The sequence below is a fragment of the Musca autumnalis genome, unplaced genomic scaffold (assembly GCF_047663935.1).
Source record: "Musca autumnalis isolate F117 unplaced genomic scaffold, ASM4766393v1 scaffold_2, whole genome shotgun sequence".
NCBI lineage: Eukaryota > Metazoa > Arthropoda > Insecta > Diptera > Muscidae > Musca > Musca autumnalis.
Window position 1 is genome coordinate 119686918 of NW_027411755.1, and position 15160 is coordinate 119702077.

Sequence of the window (15160 nt, forward strand, 5' to 3'; positions counted from 1 at the left end):
ATTTTCAGACAATGTACAGGGATGACCCCTGGTGAAAATAGGCAATATATTTTGTTGAATTCCGGAGGGGCCGGGATACCTCCACTAGGCCTAATTTTTTAAAAACTATATTTTTGTAAATCTTGCGAAAGTATCGGTTTGAAAATGAATTTGCAATGGTGGTTGTGTCTCTCACCCTAGGTCTGGGATATAAAGGCCTGACCATGCCTTTTTTAAATATGTTATATCTCCAAAACTTCTGAAGCGATTTTCATGTAATTTTCAGATGCTGTACAGGGATGTTCCCTGGTGAAAATAAGCTATATATCTTGTCGAATTTCGATAGACAATGGTGGTTTTGTCTCCAACCCTAGGCACTTATTTGTGTACAGGGATGTACAGGGATGGCTCCTGGTGTAAATAGGCTATATATTTTGTTGAGTTTCGGAGGAGCTTTATTTTTTTGAATGCGCTATATATATAAAACTTACGAACGTGTCTGTTTCACCTACCCTAGGTACACATTTTAGCCATAAGACCCGACCACATCATCAGGCATATAAGATACATTATAAGAAGGAGGAAGGGCGACACAGTCAGTCCTGAAGTTGCCACTGGACATTCATTTGAATGAAGGGCACACATGCAATATTAAATAGAAGGTATCATCTGGAACCATCGTACAGCTGCATGCAAATTCCCTAGAAGCTTTAGATCGATTCTTGAAGAATTTAAGAAGCAATTGACGTTTATATTTCAGACAAACACCTAAAGCCTCATGTCATCAGTTCTTTGGCGGTATGTTAAACGTTTAACGTTCTTATGGGTAAACGCGCGAGTGTTAAAGACAGCTCCCCAGACGACACCACGGGAAGGTTAGTGTCCACTTAAGATGAAAGTGCATATCGAATTGATGACGCTCCAGTTTAACAGATTAAAAGGTGAAATCTAAAAAATGCAATCGTGGTCAACGCCCAAAGCACTTTTAAAGCGTTTTGAAGGTATTTTAACGGGATTTACAAAAAATTAAATTATTATAATAAATTACAAGTACTTTATTTGAAATATTTGCTAATTAGACATTTTCTGATATACATATGTACATTTGAATCCAATTCATGCTTCATAACATGGGAAATCCTCTCAAGATGTTTCATACGCTTGGCTAGATTTCTACAATGCAGCGACTCCTTCTTAAAATGATGTGGTATAGCACTGGTTTGCTTGGTTTTTTTAATATCATGCGTAACCGCGAAATAGGAAATTGTCATATCTAATATGAATTATCATGTGGAGCATCATTTCAAAAGAAATCAGAAAAGAATGGCTTCTTAACATGGCTTCCTTCTTTTGCCTTTCTATTCCGCTGAACTTTTCTTTAGAGTTTATTAAATAACAACGAGAAGAAGAGACATAAACAAAAGAAAGGCAAAAGGTGGGGAGAACAACATTGTTGAAGTATTCATTAATAAAAATAAAATCTTCTTTCTTTGGTGTTTCACTTTTTTTGTGACAAAATTACCAAAGTGTCACCATTAATAAGGAGGATGGCGAAATAACTCACGTGGAAAGTGTGCAAACCTGAATGCGAATTCGAAAAGAATGGCAACGCCATTATGAATGGAATCAACATGAATACACAGAGGCTGAGGTATCTCGACACTAGTGAGTGGATGTGAATTTTCACAAATGATGTTCATACTCGAAGTTACAAAGGACCAAGGCATCTTCCCCCACCGCTGCACTGGGTGTCATGTATTCAAAGTTATTCATGTCAACATAATACGGATCAATTATGACGGTTCAACAAATTCGAATACAAACACTCAAATAGTGTGCGATATGGCTTGGGCTGTTTTTTGGAAGGTGAGCATTGGAGACGACGATGACTACAGCATGGAATGGAATGAATACACATCACCATGAGGACGGGCGATGATGCTGTTGTTGGTGGTGTTGATGTTGTTAATGAATAAGATCAGGCAATGAATGCTTGGCTGCTCCATTGTTCTCTCTGCTTCGTACATATATCGTTCATATTGTAGCTCAAACCAATACACACTCACACACAAATAGATAATGTCCTTATGGATTTTACACCGTTACAGTTGACAATTTATTTTGGCCTAACAAAAAAGCCCAAAACGAGACAAAGGGCGCCCAAACAAAGGTAGGATTAAGTTTGTACGTATGTTGTATGCCGCTGTAAAACAAATGCTCTCTACACAACTGAAGTGGTAGATGTGTTTGGTTGTTATGCTATGTCCTACCCAACGTGCATATGTTTTCTGATAATGGCGAACGTAATAAAGATGCTTAAAAACTTATTCACACCTTGAAACAATTGCGCATTAATAGGGCAATTTGTGATTTTTAACAGAAAAGGGAGAAGCGAGGCGGATTTTTTTTCCGAATTCTTTCACTTCATCATATAATGAACATAAATTGTGTGAAGGGGTGGGTTTTGTAGGGGTTCATAATGCGAAAATTGAAAAATTGTATCAATTTCGTACATAAAATTTACCTATGTACATTTGATTTATTATCATTATGTTTCCTGGTCAGAGGAGATGAAATCAATGGAATATGCCAACATCGCCATTAAAAACTCATGATGTATACCACCAGTTAAAATTTTTTGAACGATTCACTGGACTAGTTATCCCTAAAGACGTTGGGTGAATTCCTGGGGCTTTCCCATGCTTGAACTAGAAAATTGAACGAATCTTCGAAGAGTTCGCCGCCACCCAAAGTCAAAAATTACATCTCTTTCTTTATTTGCCTATTCGATTTTCGAATGTAGGCGACCAAAATTAAAATACAAGAATAGTATTACAATAGTATGAATTATTAAATATAGTTTATAATACCGGCAAAAGTCTCTCTGTTTATAGCTACGCTTAGTATAGAAGCTCTAAAAAGCATAGACGAAATCTGAATGGGCTAATTCTGTGTCCAACATGAACTCCAGCCGTAAGGGTTGACAACTTCCCAAAAAGCTCGAAGTTGATTCACGCCCTGGTTCACAAAGTCCTCAAGTGATGGAAACCTTATTGCTTCCCATATAACCAACCTATCCAATGATGTACAGTGACTGTCACTGAAAATGATGCAACCTGAAATAAAAAATGTAAACGTCGATAACTTGAAAACGAGTTTAGATTTTTTAACAATTCAAAAAACAATTTTGTAGGCTGAAAAGTTGTCTTTAAAAATATTCCGTTTACAGTACCGTCCCAGCAAACCAATCGTACCGACATCTTAACGAAATCGGAACAAAATTCGGACGATACGTCCGATGTCTGATCCGAAATCGTAACGATATCTTAACGAAAGTTGTATGAAGTGGTTGACATAATTTCGGAACGAAATGTCGGAGCGACATCGTATCGATTTCGATCCGAATTCGTAACGAAATCTGAAGAAAATCCTTGGGAAATTCGGAAAGGAAATTTCTTTCCGACATTCGTTCCGAAATCGGAACGAAATCGGTACAAAATCTGAACTATTTCCGCACCGAAAAATCGTTTAGAAATCTGAACGAAATCTGAACGACGTTGCTTCCAAAATTGTTCAGACGTGTCGGACATCCGACATTTGGTTTGCTGGGGTTACACTCAAATTTTACCGGAAAACAAAAAATAGCAATTTTTAAAGTGAGCATTAAAAAAGATGCACCACAATAATCGATTAATAATTACTAAGTTGTTGGCTTTTTATGCAATTTTTGTAATCAGAATGGTGGAATAATTGGTTTCCTATCGTCTTCAGCAATGTTGTCATTGATTCCCACAGAAAGAATTATGTTCCTGACGGAATTTTGGCATGATTGTAATCAATATCCCTTTGTAGGAAATTTGGCTAGAAATTTCAAGTTTTTGAAGTTATTTTCCAACAAATGACGGCGTTGCCCTGATAGAGGTAAAAATCAGGGCATAGAACAAAAGTTTTCGCACTTTTCTTTGAAGTCCTTTATGTTCAAGATCTCTTAATTTAGTAACTGGGACTACAAACATCTATATAATTGTTCCACAAACATCCCAGGCTGGACAAGGGAGACTTCTCTCATACCAATGAGTGCGCCCCGATTCATATTACCTCAATGATATGGGACCTACAGGTTATCGCCTAACCGGGGAATCGAACACACAACCTTCTGCGTGCAAATTAAAAATCCTAACCTCCAATTATAAAGTATTCAAAAATCGGACGCGATCGCGGTATTCTACTTCCAAATCATCAACTAATGATGGAGGTCACAATTACTATTGTATTTTATACCAATACGTCTAATAATCTCTGAGATTCCAGGCAAAGTTTTATCAAATTCGGTCCAGCTATTTCAGAGAATGTATATTTCAAACATCATGGCGCAGACCTGAATAATTTTCTATATATATGTATGTAGATATGTATATGGTAATATTCAAAAAAATTTTTCAATCGTTGAAGTTGAGGTTCACCATTTAATAAGTCGCGAACTGTTAATATATTTTATAAAATATGAATATATTTGTATTAATTAAAGTGTTTTAGCCACGATCTCATAATATGGACCATAACAAATAATTTTCGTGGAAGCTGCATTGGTGGTAATATAAAAAAATGGGAAAATTGTGTTGAAGTAAACAAGTTTTTTTGAGTTCTTTTTTGATTTCTGAACCTGTGCTCAAAGAAAGAACTAAAGAATTCCCCTTGGGCAACATGGTTCTAGTGTATGACTTTTCGATATATACACTGCATCCCCCTAAAATCGATGCTGACATTTTGAAGTTTTGATTTCAGTGTTTTTCGATTTTGTTTTATAATTAGAGGGTGCAACTAGATAATAATCCAAACTAGTTATAGGATTGTAGAACTCGCGATTCTACGTCGTTCGATGTATATCTCACGAGTGTGCTCCGTACAGCTTCCTAGTAATAGGAGTCCAAAGGCGAAAATTTGGTGCGTAAATTTTCTAAAAAAAAACTGTTTTTTGGCTTTAAAATTTACAACTGTCGTACAGGTACCCCTGAACCCCGCGTGATTTTAGATACCTTGAAAGTAGGTAAATCTGCCAAAAAATATTTTGACAATTCCGCGAATTAAACCGCGATTTTCTTTGATTATTTTTGCATAAATGTAATCCTTTATACGCGATTATAATACTTGCCAAAAAGATTTGTCACAAATTACAAAGATTCAGGAGTAATATCCCTATTTATCCCAAAATAGAATGGGGTGGCACATCCGCAGTTTTTGACGAATCTGTCTAAAATAATTTATAGTGACGTATTTTTAATAGGCGGCCATTGAAATCGGATGCACCTTATAATCATATGCACATCGCGTAATTTTTGGCCACTTAAAGGTTTTTTGAATAGTAAGATGCAACTGATGGCACACACTGGCCGTTGAATGAAACATGGAAAAATCCATGCATATTGATAGACTTGGACTCACTGTATCCGAAAAGCACATGCACCTCAACTGATTTAAACCAATTCGCGAATTATACGGTTTTTAACTTCTATGTTTTTTCTTTGATTGTAATTTCAATATTACTCTCTACTTCTTATTTTTATTGCTTATCACAGAAAGTAAATATACTTTCACGATGACTAATTACTTTTCTTGTAGAAGTTTAAGCAAAATACTTCAGGATTTGGATGTAAATTTGGCGAAATAATAGAATAACTCCCAACATTTATTTTTCAAATTTTTCGTATTTAACCAAAAATATATTTTTGAAATAATTTCCAACAAAGTTTCCGTTCTTTGTTGTTGCTGTAATATGCAAGTTATAAACGCGTTCTTTATTATACCCTCCACCATATGGAGGGTATAATTAAATTTGTCATTCCGTTTGTAACACATCGAAATATTCGTCGGAGACCCTATAAAGTATATATATATTATTGATCAGCGTAAAATTCTATGTCGATTTGACCATGTCCGTCTGTCCGTCCGTCCGTCAGTCCGTCCGTCTGTCTGTCTGTTGAAATCAAGATACAGCTCGCAATTTTAAAGATAGAGAGTCAAAATTTGGTACAGAAATTGTTATTACTTGCAGGATGGTTGGTATTGAAAATGGGATATATCGGTCCACGTTTTGATATAGCCCCCATAGAACGGTACCTCCCAATTTTCGGTATTTTTAAGGTTTTAGCTTCATTATCACACCGAAATGGCTGAAATTTGGTACGTAGTCTTCTTTAGGGGTACAAAACTTTCTTCCAGAATTTTGTCGGTGTCGGTCCATAACTTCATATAGCCCCCATGGAACGGTACCTCCCGATTTTCGGTATTTTGAAGGTTTTAGCTTCATTATCCTACCAAAATGGCTGAAATTTGGCACTTAGTCTTCTTTAAGGGTACAAAACTTTCTCCCAGAATTTTGTCGGTGTCGGTCTATGTCTTCATATAGCCCCCATAGGACGGTACCTCCCGATTTTCGGTATTTTGAACGTTGTGGCCTCAATATTCCACCGAAATGGCTGAAATTTGGTATTTAGACTTCGTTGGGGGTACTCAAACTTCCCCTTTAAATTTGTCGGTATAGGTTCACGCCTTTATATAGCTCCCATGGAAAGGTACCTCCCGATGTTTCGTGTTTTGAAGGTTGTGTCTTCAATATTCCACCAAAATGGCTGAAATTTGGTATTTAGTCTTCAATGTGATATAAAACTGTTCGCCAGAAATATGTCCACGCTTTCATATTGCCCCATTTCTGACTAAATTTCGTCGGTATAGGTCCACGTTTCGATATAGCCCCCATAGAACGGTACCTCCCGATTTTCGTAATACTGAAGTTTGCGACGTCAATATCCAACCGAAATGGCTGAAATTCGTTATTTCGTCTTCCATGAGTAATAAAATATTCCAGAAGAGTATTATCAGTATAGGTCCACGTCTTCCTATATCCCCATAGAAGCGTACTTCTTGATTTTCGGTATTTTTTAAGTTTTAGCCACATTATCTTACCGAAATATATGAAATTTGGTATTTAGTCTTCTATGAGCCTAAAAACTTTCCGTAAGAAATTTGTCGGTATAGATCGACGTTTTGAAATAGCCCTCATAGAATGGTGCCTCACATTGTTTTACCGAAATTGCTGAAATTTAGTATTAAGACTTCTTCATACACGAAAGGAAACAAATTATTCCATTTTACTTCAATACAACTTGTGGTGGAGGGTATAACAAGTTCGGTCCGGCCGAACTTAACTCCGTTCTTACTTGTTTTTTTATTTTGGTCTCACAGTTTTCTACGCATTGTCTAGATTTTGTACGTATTTCTAAATTATTTTTTAGAGATTTTTTATGGACTCTGCAATAGAATAAATAAAATTTACTCCATGGTGTAAGAAAGAAGGTGATACAATAATAGCAACCTATGTCTTCATTTGCTGTCAAAACATATTTTTAATCAAAAATAAATAACAAATATTTCGCTTCTATAAAAAATATCTGTGTACAACATCTTTGTTTAAGCTTCGCGAATAACATTTTAACGTTTTCTCCTAACTTTTGTGGATATTTCGCGCAAAAAAATTTGACAGCAAATGAAGACTACAACCTAACGTCAACTATTGGATCACCTTGTTAAATTCGCCTTGATTTACTCCAAGATTTCTTCAAAATTTTTGATTTTCCGCGAAAATAAAAATAAATTTAACAACTATTTTAGCATCTACGGATAGATATCAAATGCTGTTAGAGATTCATATATACATGTTCTTAGTACAACACAATAGGAATTTTTAAATACAGTTTGTCAAGTAATTGTTTTCGAACCAAGAAAACTAACAGTTTTCTGTATTAATTTATCAAAAATGACTGATAATTGTGATAAAAATGTCGGGTTTTTTGCACAAAATAGTTGGTCGACTTATTTAAGACAAGATAGGATGAGTAAATAAAAAATTAACCCACGTAGTCCAACAAAAAGTAACGAAAACCAATAACTACATGTGATGCAAGTTGTCAAATAAATGTTTTCGAAATGTAGTGAAGTTCCGAAATATCCCATATTTTTTGCAACTTCTTGAAAATCATGACATTTTATGAATGTTATTCTTAAAAAGGGTTAACTACTAAGAAGTATCAACAATATTAGGCATAGAATATAACTACTAGGAGGGTTACCATATGGACCAAGGCAGTATCAGGTCATATTACATGAAAACAGGGCCCTATAGGTCTTAAACCGGGAATATCTGAAAACTAAGACGTTTTATGAGTTTTTTAGTTCACGAGAATGGACTGCCATCAAATACAATAAATATTACCTACAGCATAATTAGATCAGAAGGGTTACCAGATAGACTAGAAAGGTACCAGGTTATATTAACAGTGAACGAGGCCACCTGGGCCCCGAAACAGGGCACCGGAGTTTGTTTTTTTTACTTAAAATTAATTAAGAGATAATGGCATTTCACAAAACAATCGGAAATATCGCAGTAGGAGACCAATATTGCTTAGAAATGTATGGGGTAAAGGTTTCTACAAATTTCGGAAATGCATACTTCGACCTATTGGACACATTTCGCGTACTCTGCAGTACTACTGTAGTACATTTTTAAGGGGACGATTATGTTGATGGGTAAATAATGCTTCAGTCTTTGCATGGAAACAAAAAACTTAGAGAATTTCTCTAAACTCGCTATAAACAGTTGAAATCGGAGGCCCATTAAAAATCAGCATAGACTGACAATATCTTATATATGCATTTCTAAGCTATTTTTGTACTTTTATGTCGTATTTTGGTTTATGTTGGATAATTCCCTTAACCCTTAATTCAATTTGAGTTAAATAAGCAAATTTTAATCCCTGGTTATGCATCCAGGTGGCCTCGTTTACTGTTTATATAACCTGTCACCTTTTAGTAGATCTGGCAACTCCCCTGATCTAATTATTCTCTAGGTAATATTTATTGTAATTGATGGCAGTCCATCCTGGTGAACTAAAATAACTCATAAAACGCCTTAGTTTTCAGATATTCCCGGTATAAGACCTATAGGACCCTGTTTACATTTAATGTGACCTGGTACTCCCTTGGTCTACATGGTAATCCTCCTAGTGGTGATATTCTATGCCTAATATTGTTGATACTTCTTAGTAGTTAACCCTTTTTAAGAATAACATTCATAAAATGTCATGATTTTCAAGAATTTACCAAAAATATGGGTTATTTTGGAACCTCCATTAAATTTCGAAAACATTTATTTGACAGCTTGAATTATATGTAGTTATCGGTTTTCGTTATTTTTGTTGGACTACGTGGGTCAATTTTTTATTTATACATCCTATCTTGTCTTTAATAAGTCTACCAACTATTTTCTGCAAAAAACCCGACATTTTTATCCCTATTATCAGTCATTTCTCATAAAATAATACAGAAAAATGTTAGTTTTCTTGGTTCGAAAACAATTACTTGACAAACTGTATTTTTTTCTTTATAAGAGAGTAAAACCCCATATTACTTTTGAGTGCAGCATCCAATTTTGTGAACGCGAACAGATTTGAAACCACGATTTTTTTCGTAACCCATGTACCAAAAATAGCGGATGTGCCCGCCAAAAAACTTGTTAATTTTTTTCTATGTAATTGTAAAGGAAATTTGAAATTTACCATATATACCTGAACCGATCAAAGCCTAATTTCCCGGACGTGATTCTAAATTGAACAGCATATACCATATCACATTTTAAAGCGATCGGATGCAAATTGTGACCTTCATGCGGCTTAAATATAACATCTGATAAAATCGGTTGAAACATATATGTATATAAAAGCTATATCTGAACCGATTCCTTCCAAAGTTTGCAAAAGTATTTTTATGCTCATTATAAACATAAACAAGTGGGAAAAGCGTTAAGTTCGGTCGGGCCGAACTTTTTATACCCTCCACCACAAATTTCAGCCATTTCGGTGGATTAATGTGGCTACAACCTTCAAAATACCAAAAATCGGAAGTTACCGTTCTATGGGGGCTATATGATGGCTCGGACCTATACCTACAAATTTCTGGGGGGGGGGGGGAGTTTTATATCCCCAACGAAGACTAAATACCAAATTTCAGCCATCTCGGTGTGATAATGAGGCCAAAACCTTTAAAATACCGAAAATCAGGAGGTATCGTCCTATGGGGGCTATATCAAAACGTGGACCTATATAAACATTTTATGGTAGAAAATTTTCTTAGCCTCTGGAAACACAAAATACAAAGTTGCAACCGATTCTGTTGTCAAATGGGACTAATACATTTAAAATATATTAAAATGGCGCGTACTTTATATGGGGGGTTATATGGGGGCTATACCAAAACGTGGACCTATATAAACCAACTTTGTTAGGACTGTTTTGGCCTCTGAAGACACAATATACCAAATTACCACCAATTCAGTGGTAAAATGGGACAAATATCAAATACCAAAAGTCATACGTACAAATCATAGATTTTTCCCAAAATTTCATCCACCTACTCTAGAGGATTTCCACAGACGGACAGACGGACGGACATGGCTATATCGATGTAGAATTGCACGCTGATCAAGAATATATATAGTTTGTGGGGTCTACAATTATTATTTCGAGTAGTTACAAACGTAGTGACAAACTTAATATACCCCCATCCTATGGTGGAGGGTATAAAAACCCGTCATTGGGCCCATAATGCTATGGTGGAAGTGGTATGAAAAAGCAAGAAGTTTATTCCACCAGATGAAGCAGACTCCTTATCTTACCTCTTGAAACCAATTGCGATACCCATATAAAATTTCGAGGTTATTATTTTAATTGTCACCAGTTACCAAATGTACCAAAATTAGTACCATTAAGTACTCTTGTTGTAATGCAGGAGTAGTACAATAAATGTGATGTAGGGTATTAAATGGTCGGCCCAGCCCATCGATAGCCCTTTCTTCTTGTTTCTTTTTTCATTTTGACAAAGTTTTTGTTATTTGCGTAATGGTGGGATCCTACTCTTTAAAAAAGTTAGTCAAAAACCCGACCGGGGTCAGAGATATGCCTCATACAGTAACATTTTTCTGAATTCCATACATATTTATACCCTCAGCCTTTAGGCTAAAGTGGGTATTTACACTTTGATACGACCAAAAATGTGCCTCATCGAAATAATGGTTTTAGACCCCGAGTATGTTTGTACGATATCCGTTTCAGACAATTTTGAGTAGATCTAGCAATGTCCGTCCGTCTGTCTGTCTGTCTGGCTGGCTGGTGCGCACGATAACTCTCGAACGGATCAATCGATTAGGTTCAAATTTTGGGTATCGAATTATTTTGTCCAGATTCGATTTAAGTTCGTAGATGGGCCATATAGGTCCACTCCTTCAGGTACCTCCCCCACAAATGTTCAAAAATTGTCGCAAAACTTGTGCGCACGATAACTCTTGTAGGGAATAAACGATTTGGTCCATACTTTGCACATCGTGTAATTTCTTACAAACTTAGATGAGGTTTCAATATGGACTCAATCGGTCCACTCCCTCGGGTACCTCCCACACAAAATTTCGAAAAGTTCAGTTTAGGACCTGGTCTCGAATCGCTTTGATTTTTGTTTACGCAAGTTGTATTCACCGTCCTCTATACGACGCTGTAAGTTTCATTAGGGGCAAGTCCATGCTTCCTGAGGAAATTGCCTGAAAGTTACAAAAAGCCCTATGACACCGTGTATAATGGTTGGAGCGCAAGATAACCCTCGAACGGATCTGCCGATTCGGTCCAAAATTTGAATTTCGTAATATTTTGTCCAAACTTATTTCAAGTTCAAAGATGGATTATATAGGTCCACTCCTTCCGGTACCCCCCCACAAAAGTTCGAAAATGTTCGGAAAATTTGTGCGTACGATAACTCTTGAAGGAAGTTACCGATTTGGTCATTACTTTGCACATTATGAAATTTCTACCAGACTTAGATGAGGTTCCAATATGGACTCAATCCATGGTAGAACAAATACAAGGTAAAGTTAATACTACAACAAATACAACTCGAACAACAACCACAAAGGAATTTGTTTTTGTTTGGAACGTTAGTGTCAAATATAAATGTAAACAAAATAAGGAAATGTCTATAAATTATTGGAATTTAAAAAACTAATAATTTTTCACATTTGATTGAATATTTTGGAAAACATAAATGAAAACTCGTTACATTTTCAGTTTGAATGTTTCCATATCATTCCACTAAATGCACAATATCACGCAGGAAGTAGAATTCCTGCAAAAATGTTTGTGGTCGCTCGTAATTCATTGAAAAAAGAGAAGCTGTTTCAATCTTTTGTTTTTGAAAACAAGAAGCACATGTTTATTAGGGCTTTATTATTTTCAAGTTTAACAAAATACCACACATATTGACAAATATTGTACCGCCTCTATAAGTGGTGTTTTAGTGTGCGACATATCGTTCGGACCTGGAGGAGGTTACATGTCAATGATATGAAGGAGTCTTTATGGGAAATTGTTTTTATTTCAGATGAATAATTTTTTTCTTCAAAAAATATATATCCCTAATATACATCGAACATAGAAATAAATATATAAAATGTCGTATGGAATTTGACACTAACACTACAGCCCAGTTCAGTTAGCTGGGTATTGCTGCTACCTTTTCTTGTTCTACCATGGACTCAATCTCTAAACTCCTTCGAGTACCTCCCACACAAAATTTCGGAAAAGTTCAGTTTAGGACCTGCTCACAAATCGCCTTGTTTTTTGTTGTAACATCTTGTATTCACTGTCCCCTATACGAAGGTACAAGTTTCCTCAGGGGCAAGTCCATACTTCCTGAAAAATAGCCTGAAAGTTTAAAAACAAACCCTATGACACCATGTTTATGGGTGGAAGCGCAAGATAATTCTCGAACAAAAATGCCGATTCCGGCCAAAATTTGGCCTTCGTAATATTGTTTCCAAACTTAGTTTAAGTTCGTAGATAAGCCATATCGGTCCACTCCTTCAGGTACCTACCCCACAAAAGTTCAAAAATATTCGGAAAAATTGGGCGCACGATAACTCTTGATGGGAGTGACCGATTTGGTCCATACATAACACATTCTCATAATATCTACCAGATATAGATCAGGTTCGAATATGGACTATATTTGTCCACTCCATCCCGTACCTCCCACACAAAATTTTGAATAAGTTCACTTTAAGACCTGCTATTGAATCACTTTGTTGAAGCAACTTACATTCGCTGCCTCAATTACGATGGTAAAAGTTATTTCAGGGGCAAGTCCATACTTATTGAGAAAACTGCCCGAAGGGTGTAAAAACCCTCTATGGCACCCCCATGGTCTATGTCGGTCCATTCCTTTAAGTACCTTTTCCGCAAAAATTTTGAACTTTAATCCTAATCAACATTTTTGTCGGTTCATACGACCAAAATTTGCACATGCTGAGGGTATATCTCTGTCGGCAAAGCTGACTGATACTTTTTTACTTGTTTTTTCTAAATGTTGACTCTGAAATATCTTTCAATCTTGACCAAAATCTTAAGGTGCCATCAGGCCAACTGAATTTTTACGTATGTTATGTAGCTTGTATATTCACATGCAAATTCATATGTACAACGAAATTGTCATTTTACACACAGTTTATGCTTTTTGCTATCATAGCTGGTTATGTTTTTTGGTATGACATAGCCTAAAAATGTAAACAACAGCTTTGCCAAACAAACAAATTGTTGTAATTGTGAAATGTAAACAAACATCTTGTTCTGATTGGCCGAAGCTAAATCGCTGCAAATTTAAGCGCCAAGGCGAATTGATTCTCTTTACAAATTTTGACGTACAGTATTTTCTGTTTACCTGCACATTTAAAAATTGCACGACATCTTGTGCAGGAAAGCCCAAAATGCACGAAGCTTAAATTCGCTTATCTGCGCAACGAAGCAGGTATCTATAATTTTACATACGTGCATATAATGGGCAGGTAAAAGTAATGTTGAAATACAAATTTTATAGAGGAATCATTCAATGTTTTGCATATGTTTATGCGTTTATTTAAGTAATTTGATTATATTAAACAAAACAATTCAACATAAAATAAATAATTCACTTTAAAAGTAATAAAAAATAATAATTCATTGATTTGTATAAATATTTGTACTTTCTCAGTAGGAATTAAAATCAAATAAGGAACATAAAATTGTTTATATGTATCCAATAGGAATGAGATCATTTACACAGTATAGATATTTTCAAAAAAAGTCTGTTATAGTCTTCTGTTTTGCTATCTTTGCCGAACCTTTTATTATTTCTGTTTCTGCCTGATCAAAAGATACGTCAATATTTTTATAAAAACAATATTGTTGTAATATATTTAGAGCTGACAATGCTTCGCTAAGTGTTAGTGGCTCTATAGAATCCACATCCTCCTCATCTTCTAACTCTTCGTTTTCTGCATTTGATGAATTGTAAGTAACTGCTGCAACTATTTCACCCTCAGACAAATCCCCGTAACATGCAACATCATCATCGCAATGAATGTATGATGCGCTATCTTCGACCGTTGTTATGATGTCAAAATCCTGACATGTTACTTCATCAGTGACGATGTTGTTATTAAGCAAAAACCCAGCCTAAAATTATTAAAATTTTGAAAATCTGAGTAGTATTTGGTGGTAAGAATTCAAGTTTTATGTTGCTTAGATGTTCAGATTTATGACAGCTAGCATTGTCAACAAATAGAATAATTTTTCTATTTTCCTTTCGCATTTCTTCATTTAACGATTGTAAAATTTCTTGCCACAGAGTAGTAGTCATCCATGCCTTCTTATTAGAAAAGTATGGAATTGGTGGTTTTACATTCTTCAAACAACGAGGATTTTTTGCTTTCCCAATAACGTAAACTTTTTTGAAGGATCCTGCTGAATTACTTATTAAGAGTAAAGTAAACCTAACTTTTTGGCTTTTATGACCGACCGGTGGAACATCTGGTCTATAATATGTACTTGTAGGTAAAGCTTTGTAATACAGAGCGGTTTCGTCAGCGTTCATAATATCCTGTGGATCCTATCCCTTTATAAGATCAGGGAGGATGTTAGCAATATAGACACTGACACCTTCTTTATTGTTTTCTGTATTCTCCCCATGGAGTTTACCAACTTTAATATTTTGACGTTTTCTCCATCTGAATAACCAACTGGCATCTGGTTCAAAGCTTTCACCAAAATGCATA

At 35.6% G+C, this 15160-nt stretch overlaps 1 protein-coding gene across 1 annotated transcript in view; it reads right to left on the reverse strand.

Annotated features, from left to right (window-relative positions):
• LOC141395033 (uncharacterized) overlaps positions 1-14745 on the reverse strand; it is a 123040-nt gene extending 108295 nt beyond the window's left edge. The window contains exons 1-2 of the mRNA XM_073970399.1: positions 14557-14745; positions 14352-14510 (exon numbers count right to left, since the gene is read on the reverse strand). Of these exons, the coding sequence (XP_073826500.1) occupies positions 14352-14510; positions 14557-14745 (348 nt within the window). The remainder of the gene's footprint in view (positions 1-14351; positions 14511-14556) is intronic.
• Between the last annotated feature and the right edge of the window lie 415 nt (positions 14746-15160).